This window comes from Heliconius melpomene, chromosome 15, assembly GCF_056956725.1.
Source record: "Heliconius melpomene rosina isolate 202511_hmr_F chromosome 15, ASM5695672v1, whole genome shotgun sequence".
Lineage (NCBI taxonomy): Eukaryota > Metazoa > Arthropoda > Insecta > Lepidoptera > Nymphalidae > Heliconius > Heliconius melpomene.
The window spans coordinates 332,396-345,892 of NC_140403.1; the positions used below are offsets into that span (position 1 = coordinate 332,396).

The 13,497-nt window shown below is 38.1% G+C and overlaps 1 protein-coding gene across 1 annotated transcript in view; it reads left to right on the top strand.

The window, feature by feature from the left end:
- Window positions 1-10,108: 10,108 nt before the first annotated feature.
- Window positions 10,109-13,497, top strand: part of LOC146531161 (uncharacterized) — a 35,004-nt gene continuing 31,615 nt past the window's right edge. Inside the window, exon 1 of the mRNA XM_085198073.1 lies at window positions 10,109-10,557. Within this exon, the coding sequence (XP_085054199.1) occupies window positions 10,178-10,557 (380 nt within the window). The 5' untranslated portion in view covers window positions 10,109-10,177. The remainder of the gene's footprint in view (window positions 10,558-13,497) is intronic.

A 13,497-nucleotide genomic window follows, 5' to 3' on the forward strand; every position in this document is an offset into this window, starting at 1 on the left:
CACGCGGGCAGCCCGGGTTCAATTCCCGGCCGATGCATTCTATTTAATTTTCGTCACAGGCAGCCACGTAGTGCTTGCTTTTCATCAGGGACAGAATACCCTCTTCAGCATTAACCACAAGCTCGAAAAAAAAAACCCGCCTGCCTTTATAGCAACGAAGATTTAGATGCGTTTGCACGTATTGGATAATTCGAGTTGAATGTATTATTTAATGTCATTTAACTATATAAAAATAGTAATTTAAATATATTTTAATAAGTACTTGAAAAGATTAGTATCACAGATATAAAATTACGGTACCTACTAAAAAATCCTTGCTGTGTAAAACAATTGGAAAATCCTTATTGAAACTACGAAAATGCGGGTTGCATTAGGGTTTAATTAATTTTCACATTATCTTAAGTGATTTGCAAACATACATTATATGAATAATCCAGTAGTAAAAGCGGGCGAAGCCGCAATAGGGTCGCTAGTTAAATATATTATCTATATATATAAAAGGACTTGTCCTCACTGACTGAGGTAAGACGCACGCACAGCCTTAACCGCTGATAGTAGAAACGTTAAATTTGGACAAAAGTTTACTTTCGTAACCTGGACATCCACTAAGAAGGGATTTTGAAAAATTTTAACCCTAAAGGGGTGAAATAGGGGTTCAAAGTATGTATGGAAAAATTTTTAAATCGGCACCGATTTTTATAAAATTTGAAATTTAGATTTTTAAAAGTATTTAATTGAATACGTGTTTCATCGTTTTTTAGAATTCTCTCCCTAAGGGTGCAAATAAAGGGTTGAAAGTTTGTATAGGTTTTTTTTAAATCGTCACCAATTTTTATAAAATTTGAAATTCAGACTCTTAAACGTATATAATTAAACAAATGTTTCATAGTTTTCTAGAATTCACCCCCTAAGGGCGCAAATAAGGGGTTGAAAGTTTGTATGGGAAAATTCTTAAATCGCCACCGATTTTTATAAAATTTGATATTTAGACTCTTAAAGATATTTAATTGAACATATGTTTCATGGTTTTCTAGAATCCACCCCCTAAGGGTGCAAATAAGGGGTTGAAAGTTTGTATGGAAAAATCTTTATTTCGCCACCGATTTTTATAAAATTTGAAATTTAGACTCTTAAAAATATTTCATTGAACACATGTTTCATGGGTTATTAGAATTCACCCTTAAATACGCAAGCGAAGCTGCGCGCGTCCGCTAGTCTATATATATAAAAGGACTTGTCCTCACTGACTGAGGTAAGACGCACGCACAGCCGTAACCGCTGTGCGTAGAAACGAGAAATTTAGACAGATGTTTTCTTTTGTAATCTGGACATCCACTAAGAAGGGATTTTGAAAAATGTTAACCCTAAAGGGGTGAAATAGGGGTTCAAAGTTTGTATGGAAAAAAAATTAAATCAGCACCGATTTTTATAAAATTTGAAATTTAGATTTTTAAAAGTATTTAATTGAACACGTGTTTCATCGTTTTCTAGAATTCTCCCCCTAAGGGTGCAAATAAGGGGTTGAAAGTTTGTATGGAAAAATCTTTAAAACGCTACCGATTATTATAAAATTTGAAATTTAGACTCTTAAAATATTTAATTGAACATGTGTTTTATGGTTTTCTAGAATTCACCCCCTAAAGGTGCAAATAAGGGGTTGAAAATTTGTATGAAAAAATCTTTAAATCGTCACCGATTTTTATAAAATTTGAAATTTAGACTCTTAAAAATATTTCAATGAACACGTTTCGTTGTTTTTTAAAATTAACCTCTAAATAAGCAAGCGAAGCTGCGCGCGTCCGCTAGTAATATATAATTGTATCATATCTAATGTTTTTATTAAATACAAACATATTTTTGATTTCTAAATACAGACATGAGACGTACGGACAAATGCTTCTCAGCGAATTTATTAAAATGGTCAGAAAGCAGAAGCAAAACTAGAGACTATAAGTAAACATCAGGGGTCTTCATTCCAACCTGAATGCCGTCCACCACCATCTTGAGACGGCACGGCCGGCCTCGTTATTTCTGACGGAGACTCAAATTATCCGACCGAGCGACACAGCCTACCTCCAATACCCCGGCTACAAAATTGAACACAACTTTCTGCCTCATGCCGGGGTCGCTGTGTTCGTAAGGGAGGACCTAAGTTTCCGTCGTCTTGCAAATTTTGAAGGTCGGGACCTGTCGACTATCTGGCTCCGTGTTGACTCGGACGATCGAACCCGAGTCTACGCATCCCTTTACAGGTCCCACAGTGGCAATGCGGAAACGGATCGGCTCATGGAGCACATGCAATCGGCCATCGACGATATGCTCTCACAGATCCCCTCTGCTGAGGTCGTGATACTTGGCGATTTTAACGCGCACAATGCCAGTTGGCTTGGATCACGCACCACCGACCACGCTGGGAGGGCCGTTTTTGACCTTGCTACGGCGAATGGATTGTCCCAATTGGTTGAGTCGCCTACGCGACTCCCGGACGTGGACAACCACAATGCCTCCTTATTGGACCTTCTGCTGACTTCGCACCCGGAACAGTACCAGGTTGTCGTCGATGCTCCTTTGGGGTCTTCTGACCACTGCCTGGTACGGAGTGTCGTGCCCATTAAGCGCGGCAGTCGCAGAACACCTGCAACTCGTCGCGTCTGGCACTACAAGTCAGCAGATTGGGATAGGATGCGTACATTTTACTCATCTTATCCCTGGGGGCCGGTTTGCTTCTCTTCTGATGATCCTAGTACCTGTGCCGCTGCTGTTGCCAACGTGGTTCTGCAGGGCATGGAACTTTATATTCCTAGCACTGTAGTGCCCATCGGTGGCAAGTCACAGCCTTGGTTTGATACGTCTTGCAAACTTGCTGCCCTTAGCAAACGCGAGGCATATCAAATCTGAGTCCTCAAAAAGAGAGTATAACCGGGCCTCTAGGTCCTTTAAGCGGCAAATTGCCAAAGCAAGGTCCGAGCATATCGCCAAAATCGGCGAGAAGCTTGAGAGCTACCCGTCCGGAACTCACCAGTTTTGGGCGCTCTCAAAGGCAGCACTCGGCAACTTCAGCCAGCCTTCGCTTCCGCCTTTAGGCAGGGGGAATGACATCTTGGTCCATACGGCGAAAGAGAAAGCCGATCTCCTGGGCGTCCTCTTTGCCTCGAACTCGACTTTGGATGACCTAGGATCAACGCCACCGACCATCCCGCGGTGCCAGAGTTCAATGCCTGAGGTTAAGTTCAGCCAAAAAGCTGTAAGGCGAGCTCTGTCCTCTCTGGACATCCATAAGTCGAGCGGGCCAGATGGCATCTCCCCCTTAGTGCTTCGTTCTTGTGCTCCTGAGCTGACACCGGTGCTAACGCGTTTGTTTCGGCACTCTTACTCAGTCGGCGTAGTCCCAGATTCATGGAAGAGCGCTCCACCCGATCCCGAAGAAAGGCGATGGTTCCGATCCATCTAACTACAGGCCTATTGCCATCACCTCCCTACTCTCAAAAGTCATGGAGAGCATCATCAATAGCCAGCTCTTGGTTTATCTAGAGGCTTGGTCAATATGGCTTCCGCCATGGTCGCTCAACCGGTGATCTTCTGGTTTACCTAACCCACCATTGGGCTGCGGCTATCGAAAGCAAGGGAGAGGGCCTGGCAGTTAGTTTTTACATGGCGAAGGCCTTTGATCGAGTGTGGCATGGGGCGCTCCTTGCTAAACTTCCATTCTATGGGCTTTCCGAGAATTTCTGCAGGTGGATCGCCAGCTTTCTCACTGGGCGCAGCATCAAGGTCGCTGTCGACGGTTTTTGCTCCAATCAAATGCCCGTGAACGCAGGCGTTCCCCAAGGCTGCGTGCTGTCCCCCACGCTGTTTCTTCTGCATATCAATGACATGCTGGAGGATTCTAGCATTCATTGCTATGCAGATGATAGCACGGTGGACGCTCTTTACTCCGGCCGCGCAAGTCTTTCTCGGGAAAACGCTGAACAGTGCCGAAATAAACTTGTGTCTTCTGTTGAGGCATCCCTCGAGAATGTCTCTTCATGGGGTGAAAAGAACCTGGTCCAATTTAACCCCCTGAAGACACAAGTTTGCGCGTTAACCACAAAAAAAACCCCTTTACCGTATCGCCAGTCTTTCAGAACACTCCCCGTTCAGCCGCGCCCAGTATCAGCATACTGAGCCTTAATGTTTCGAGTGACTGCCAGTATCGCGATCATCTGGAAAGCAAGGCCAAGTTGGCCTCGAAGAAACTGGGGGTCATCAATAGAGCGAGACGGTACTTCACGCCAAAACACCGATTGGCCTTATATAGGGCCCAGGTTCGGCCACACATGGAGTACTGTTCTCATCTCTGGGCTGGTGCACCCCAGTATCAGCTTGACCCATTTGATCGCATACAACGTAGAGCTGTTCGAATCATTAAGGACCCAGTAGGCTGGGAAAGGCTTGACACTATGGCTCTGCGTAGAGACGTCTCCTCGCTGTGCGTTCTCTATCGCATTTATCATGGTGAGTGTTCTGAAGAACTATTTGACCTGTTACCTGCCGCCGAATTTTCTAACCGCACAGCACGTCACAAACTTAAATATCATCCACACCATCTGGATACGTGGCACTCCACTACTGTGCGGTTTCGTAGAAATTTCCTTCCACACCCCACCGAACTGTGGAACGGTCTACCCGCGGCAGTGTTTCCAGATTGGTACGATATGGGTACCTTTAAAAAGCGCGTCTATCTCCACCTCAAAGGCCGGCAACGCACCTGTAGCTCCTCTGGTGCTGCACGGGGTCGTGGGCGGCGGTGATCACCATCAGGTGACCCTAACGCTCGTTTGCCTTGTCCTTTTACTATAAAAAAAAAAAAGAATAATAGAGAGAGGGAAACTTAGTGTTAAGACACTACTTTCACCTGCCCTATCATTTGATTGATTAGCGTCATAAACTTCAGAATGATAAACTTATTACTTATTTTCAATATTACCCTTGTTCTTAAACGCAAAGAGTATGCTTTTTAGAATTATATACCTCGGACATAAATCAACAGCATCGAAGTGATGAAAATATACTTCTGAATGAATTACTTTAGCAACGCCATATATATTTTTATTTAAGGCCTGTCCTACGAAATTGTAAAATCATCCATATTCGTACAGCATAATCCTCCAGAGGTCACACTATTGTGTACACCAGGGTGTGTGACACCCAGCCACAAGTCCGTCAGTTACGTAAGTAATGTCAGTACTTTCACTAAAGATGCAAATGCAAGTTTTCCCCCCCGGTAAGGATGTTACGTGATGGTATATACATACAACTTATCGGTATATATGACTTATGTATGGGTGTAGAGTATAGTATATAGTTACAACTAGAGCTACTCGTTCTAAAGAACAAAAATAATTCTTATATAGCAGGGTAAGCTAAGAGAACTGGTGTTAAGACAAAATTGGACAAGAGGTGTGGAAAGTAGTAATCTTGAAGGCATTGTATGTTGAGTCGCAAAACTCAACGCCACGCTTTACATTTTTAACAGAGTGAAGAAATGAATTGAATATGAGAATTGAACCTACAACCGTCGCACGGCACACACTGCGTTGTTGCGTCACCTCGGCCAAATCGACTTTTCCTACAAGTAAAATGTTCATTATGCATGATATGCACAAAACAATGATATGAACAAAATGGCAATATTTTAATTTAACCTTGAACTTGCAAGCAGCTTCACGCTGTATCCCGCAGCGGGGTAGGCGGGTAGAGGGATTGCGTTGCGTGTTGACTGGTGGAACTCAACGCCGCGCTTTGTCTCGACACAAGAGCGGTTGAACGCGATGGTTGCAATTGAACTTGCAACCACCACAAAATCTAATATAAGAAAACCGTATAAATATTAATATTAGATATTCTATGTTTTTGTATTAAATCTATTCCGTAATACAAAAGTGGCATTAAGCGTAATTAACGAAAGCCTTCAAACATTACCTAACTGCGGCGTCACGTCAGCGGGCCGCATAGAACACTCCAGTTTCAGCTGCTAGGAGTACATTGTATTAGAATATTTATGATATGAAAAATGAGTAGGTACACTAGTTTTTCTGGATATATAGATATTTTTTAAAATTTTTAACGTATTATTCACACATTACGTAAATACGGGCCATTTCTAAATCGCTCTGAACTCTAACATCAATCTCAACGGTTTATAAATACGGGTTTTAAGAAAGGAAATTGTTTAGAAAAGTGTAAACCCATATATTTTGTTGTTCCAAAGAAAAAGTCGTAACATTTCGACATACTCGTAGCTTGACAGTTATATTGGCGACGATCATCAAGACTGTACAATAAGAGGTGCAGATTCGTATCTCGTTACATTCACATTTTTATTTATCGATTAAGATAGTGGCAACATTACAAATAAAACATATCCCCATCGTTGATTTAAAAACCACAATAAAATATTTAAAAAAATAGAATACGTATTATAGAAAGTTAAGTAAAAAAATACTAAAAATTGTATTAAGGATATTTTAAATATATAGGGTAAAACCGGGATAGATGCCCTACTTTTTGAAATGTCCACCTAATTAGATAAAATATATTTTTTATAGGAATCATTTTTATTTATTTAGCTAGCTCAATCCTTTGTGATGAATTACTTATATTTTTTTTTAACAAATCAAATATAGATTTTGCAAAAAATAGCTTTTCGTGAAACACTAATTTTGAGGATAGATGCCCACCTATATGGATAGTTGCCCCACTATGAAAATGCTGGGGAGGATAGATGCCTGCAGAGTAATGTAGGTGCACTTTATACCGATTAAATGAAAAAACCAAACCAATTGTTAAATAATTCTAATTTTAAAACAGCAATTTTGTTTCCAACAAACATAATCATAATAATGAAAAGTTATATAGTGTTTTTTTAAAATCTTATTAAAATTTTAAAACATTTGTGTAACTAAAATATTAATTCTTTCAACATCCATTATCATATTTTTTAAGTTAAATTTTACAACAAAATTACAATTCTTAATATTTTTTCTTGTAAAACACTAATATTATAAATTAAAATATTATAATATCATAAATACTAACATCCACATTGCACAATTATACATTTTTATATTAAAAAGAACAAAATATAATTTTTAGTTATCTATTCTAATCATCTATTCTAATTCTCTAATTATCTCAAATAATAATTATTCGTTATTCCAATTTAATTAAAATTTAGCCAAATAGCGTTTTTATTTTTCCACATCTTGCGCAATAATTTCTGAAAAGTGTACAGGTTTCATGTAGCTAGTTCTGACACATTACACATTGAATCCAGTCGGATTGCGACTTCGTATTTTTATAGTTTTCAAAACATTCTAAACATTCTAATGAAACAGTCTAACTTAGTTATCAATTGTTTTTGCTTTCTCTTAGCTATATATATATATCTTTCTTGTGTTTAAAAAATGCTAATTTAATAAATATTTTAAAAATATATACCTAACTCCATATACTGAGTAGAAAGGGATAGATGCCCCTAAGGGCACCTATACCTCGAAAAATCAGGGCAACTATCCTTTTTGATAGGGATAGATGCCAAGGAATTTTTTTAGTAAATTATAAACAAAATAGAATCTATAAGCACTTAGATACAGTCTTAATGAACCAGTACATCGACGTAATAAAAAATATAGCGTAATTGATTACAAATTATAAAGTTATACAACGCAAAATATTAACCTTTAAATCTTTGACGCGTTCGCGACTTTCGCCGCGGAGATATTTATTAAAATGTGCTAAACGCGTCCTCATTGCACGAATGTCCGTGAATAACTTTGGTGCGGGAAGACTGTGGCTCCTGCTTGTACAATTATTTTTTTGTCGCGAGTTCGGGAAGTGAGGTATTTTGAAAATGGGGCATCTATCCCACTGCGGCATCTATCCCGGTTTTACCCTATATTTTATTTTTTTACCCATACAACACATATAGGGACAGGTGCGTCCTACCGACTGTACTTCCCCTTGTCTGGAGTTCCCACTTCCGGTTCCTTGCCGGCACTGCACGTCAATCACTGGAGGAGTATTAATGAAATATGATGTAAGCATTGGTGATAGGCCCTCGTGGCTAAGTAGTTTCGAATTATGTAACTGTATACGTGATAGTGGATTCAATTTCATTTTGTCTTTAAATGCAATTATCTTAACAATATTTTAGTATTATCTTACATTAAGTAAAGCCAAATCTAAGAAGACTTATAACCCATTAGCAAATGGCTACGGTACTATTGGACTAATGGACGGTAATATCCAAGAAGCGCGAGTTCGAGTCCTGTTACGTTTAAGTTTTTGTACATTATCTAAATGTATTGCAAAATCTTGTCATTAAACATATTGTATTTCCGCACACCAATCAAGTAATTCTTTAAAATTTAACATAATATATTTATTACATACTTAATATTGTAAAGTGAAACAATTTGTTATTTTTAAATTAGATAATCTATTTCCTATGGAAGCGTATATATGGGCTACAATAAAGCCCATAGTCCGCCAATGGGAGCGAGTTACAGTTAAATATATTGTAAAACGGGAGAGCTTGAAAGCCTCCGTCGCGTCTAGCTTATAGTACGGCCCGGGGGTCGTGGCCGCCCTGAAGTTAGGCTCTCTGAACTTTAGCACATTTACGAAAAAAATAAACTTAAGTAAGAAAACTTAAATATGCACCGCCATTTACAGTTACAGTTCATTTGACCACGCAGGCGAAGTTGAAGGTAATAGCTAGTATTTACATTATGTATGTATTTGGGAATACAAAAGCTGTAAATGACTTATGTAAGCGTTATATTATACTTATATACACATATATTAATTACGAAATGACATGTGATCCAGCGGTCCAGCCCTGGCGCAACGTGCAGGGGCACAAGCGTGTGACTGTCAACGCGACAGGTTTTTCGGTTTGATCCCCATTCGAGGAAATGTAGTATTTGATATTTTCATTACTTCGCTTTAGTGACGAGGCAAAGCGCGGTGTAGAATTCCGCTATCCAAAACGCAATGCTTGTTGAATTCGGCGGAAAGTGGGGAATAGGAGTTTCTTAATTGGAAGACAGCGTTTTAACACTCTGTTCCCTCTGCCGATCCATTACCTGTGTGCGGGATACTGCGTGAAACTAAGAAAAACACAACAGATCTCTGTCAACTAACGTACCCAGAAACCATGAAGAAAACTCAATAAGAGCGATCAACCGTTGCGTTGCTACTTACCAATTAATAAGCTATTAATATTATGTCAATACCGAAATGAGTCCGAGTTCAGAAGTATTGGCCTGTGCCTCTTTCGCTACGGTAAATTTGACATACATTTATAATGTCTGTATATTTAAAACATTATATTTTTAAGAATTTATGTATACGTATAGTTAAATACGGCAAAAGCCAATTTAATAAGCATTTTAATAGTTATATCAACATGTTAATAAGTTTATTCTTTTTAACTTTATCATTCGTTGCACTATGACTTAGTGCATAGTGTGTCGGGTGTGATGTAACACAATAAGAGTAGTGAGTGCGGCCGCCGCTAGGAACACCGGAGACAGCTCGTTCCGCCTCGCTTTCACCTGCGCGTGCGCGTGCCACCGCCCGCGCCGACTCGCCCGCACTGACCGACGGCTAGTTGTCCTGTGGCCATGATGACCAAATACAACTGTCTTAAGTAAACTTATGAAGAACGTTTCATATATAAAGGAATTTATTTATGGTCCAGATTATTTTATTATGTAAGATATTTATTTATTTAAATTTACATTTTGATTTTTCCGCTCTGGTGTAAAGGTAAAGCGCGTCGTTGAGTTCCGCCACTCAACACGCAATTTTAAAATTTACAAACAATACAACAAATATATTTAATAACAAAAAACATTTACTAAGAACTCTACATTTCAATACAAAACGAAGAATTCCAAATCAAAACATAATTTTTCGCAACACACTCACGTACAAACAACAAACAATCGACAATACAGAATGTTATTCCACATAATAAAATAATTAAAGAAACAAGTAATAATTTACAAAAACAAAGTCTAAAATCGCGACATGAAACACACTTTCACCCATTCAGACTGTCAGCTTTGGAGCATCAGTTGTAGTCGAACGCGCGCCCAGCGAGGTCGTGTACCGTGATGACATATCAAGAATGACAGACGAGAAGTCATCCACGGAGACCGTCACCGTCGTGACGGCCTTCCCGACTGTGTCAGAAAAATCTGAGGATTCGACAGAACAATTGATATGTAAAACACCGCAGAAGAATGAAAAGAAGAGTGTTAAAAGTGTCAAAAGTGCAAAAAGTGTTAGAAGTGAGGGTAGTTCTAAAAGGATTGTAGTTTTCCTGGGTCTGGGACAAGTGTTTTTGGGGGTTTTGCTGGTGGGCTCGGGCGCCTTGGCCGTGGTCAAGGGGGCCTCGTTGTCCCGCGTAGGAGCAGGCCTGTGGTCAGGATGCGTGGCGGTGGTGGCTGGAGTGGTAGGAGTGCTTGCCGGCATCAATGATTGTTATGGATTGAATAATTCCTCTAGGTTAGTTGGTGTTTTTTGCAATTATATATAAATATCGCTATCCTCAATTGTAAAGAATGATTTTTGACAGAATTTCTAATATTTCGTTATTTAATAAAAATATATATAAACCATGCAAACTCTACAATATATAAAAAATATGCTTACATTCGATTCAAGTTATGCAGGCATATGATTACAAATTTTGTATAAAACTAGCAGACGCGCGTAGCTTCGCCTGCTTATTTGCGCCCTTAGGGGTGAATTCTAATAAATCATGAAACATATTGTGTTCAATGAAATATATTTAAGAGTCTGAATTTCAAATTTTATAAAAATCATGCCGATTTCAAAAAAAAATCCATACAAACTTAGAACCCCTATTTCGTTCTTTACGGTTAAAATTTTTCAAAATCCCTTAGTGGAGGTAAGTCCAGAATACGAAACTAAACATCTGTCCAAATTTAACGTTTCTACGCACAGCGGTAACGGCCGTACGTGCGCCTTGCCTCAGTCAGTGGGAACATGTCCTTTTATATATATATCTATCAAAATAAAAACCTTCACATAGGTACTAATAATATTCCACAAAAAGAAAGTTCCAAGTGAAGTAATTAATAATTACTTAAATTATTTTTATAATAGTACTATTTGAAGTCAATGTCGTGCGCGTGCACAGTTTTTGATGCACATTGCTCGCGTGCGCCTATTTCCTAATCAGTGTGCTGTATAATTTAACGTAATTCCTTCTTTACATTTTATTTAATTCTGACTAGAACCTACAAAAGGAGGCCTAGCGTGCGTTGTGGGTTCGATTCTTACTCGAGGGAATTAATTGTTTATATTCTCATTTCGCTCTGGGAACGGGGCAAGAGCGGCGTTGAATTCTGCCATTCAACACGCAATGCATCTGCCGTCACTGTTAAGTGAGGGATGGAGCGTGAAGCTAAAAAAAATAAACCTATTTATACAATTAATTTTATGTTCCGTTTTAAAGTGAACCGCTTTTAAGCGAATTTAATTTTTAAAATCTTAAAACGGACATACATTTTTACACATATTTACATAGCCGAGGATAGGATAGAGGATAGAGGATATCTTTGTTTGAAAAATACCCAAAATTTACTTTGACAAATGAAATTATTAATTTTGTAAATGAAAAGGTATTGTAACAATTATATTATACTTTAGTAGTTCAGTATTGTGTAATCGTTATAATTACTTTCATTAAAAAATAAAAATTTGAATCCTCCAATACTGTCTTGTCAACAACTTATATAAGCTAACATCACTGTGGAGAGGATGTGAAGAGAGAATGATATTTATGAAATATTTAAAATTTTTATCCATTGTTTGTTTTTCCAAGAGACGCGGGTTCAAATTCTGATGTGTTCAATTTTTATACTTTTTCCAAGTATAATTTTATTTTTAAATATTATTACTCAGTATTATTACACCTAAATAACAATTACACACTATATTTTAGACGATCCAGTCGATACCAGTAGTATAAGTATTTATTATTATTCATTACGATTGAATTATATATAATTATTATAACTAACTTATAAAACTTATATATTATATTTTTTCTTATTTGTGCATTTTTCTTCCTGCTTCCAGCATTCCAATAAATTGTTTTTCATTTATACAGGTAGGTAAAAAAATAAAAATATATTTTACATTAACTCCATAATAACGACTTTACCGTAATATCGTATTCCATATCATAATTGATATATAACTGTTAAACATAATTATAGAATTAAGTAAAAACTACTAATAATATAAAGAAGTCCGTCTGTCGTGAGATGTCATGCGTGAGCGCATCTTGTCGCCGTCGCTTCCCCAAACACTTACAAATTATAGTTCATATTGTAGACGAGGGTTTTGTCAATTATGGCATTACGAGTAGGTATTTTTAAATTGTTAAATAATATTAAAATGTCCGTAGTGTCAGTCTTATACGATATAATGGGACACTACTGGTTCAGTGAGTCTAGATTTAGTCCTGCAGATATGGTTTAGCACGAAACTTAACAATTGCTCTTTAATTTTTTTTTATTTTCACGCTGTATCATGCAAATAGCATGTAGATAGGCAGAGGGAACCTGGGAATCTAGTGTTAAGACATTGCGTTCCCGTTAAGATACTTCCGCTCCCCACTTTTACGCCAAATTCTGGAGGCATTGCGTTACCAGACCGCTCTTCGTTACCAGAGCAAGGACATGAAAATATTAAATAGTTTAGTTTCGCGGGTGCTCATCAACAGCATTTAGTGTATAAACGTACATATATTTTACGCACAAACCCTGAAAAAAGTAACAGAGATCATTTAACAATTCATCAGCCCGTAATTAACTACTATATCTAGAGTTATAAAGGAAAAGATTCTTTTTAATACCAGAGATAAAAAGAAAAACTGTATAATAATAACCATCATGCCGTTAGTGCATTGTGAGTGAGGCGTGTTTCGCGCAGGTGCAAGAAGCAAGAATTACTTATACGTGCTCTACGGCCTCGTGCTGGGCTAACCCAGTCAAGTATGTTTCCTATTTCTGGTAGGCAGAGTGAACCTAGTGTTAAGTTACTCCGTTCCCACTTTCCGCCGAATTTCGGGGGCATTTTCCGCGCTTTTGCTTCAACATCAAAGCGAACATATGAAAATATTAAATGTTTAATTACCTCGAGTGGGAATCGAAACCACACGCTCTCGCGTTTACAGTCATTCGCTTGTGCTCCTGCGCCACGAGTGGCTTCATTTTATTTCTAATCTGCATTTAGATGCCTCAGTATCATCATCTCATCTGGTACTAATATCCTCGTGAATGACAATAATACCTACTATTAAATACTCTAATACATACGCTATAAAGCTCATATTGATATGGCCATTCAAGAAAAGCATCGTTGAAGTCTATAATTAAAATGATATAAGCCATCTTAGTTTCATCTTGATTG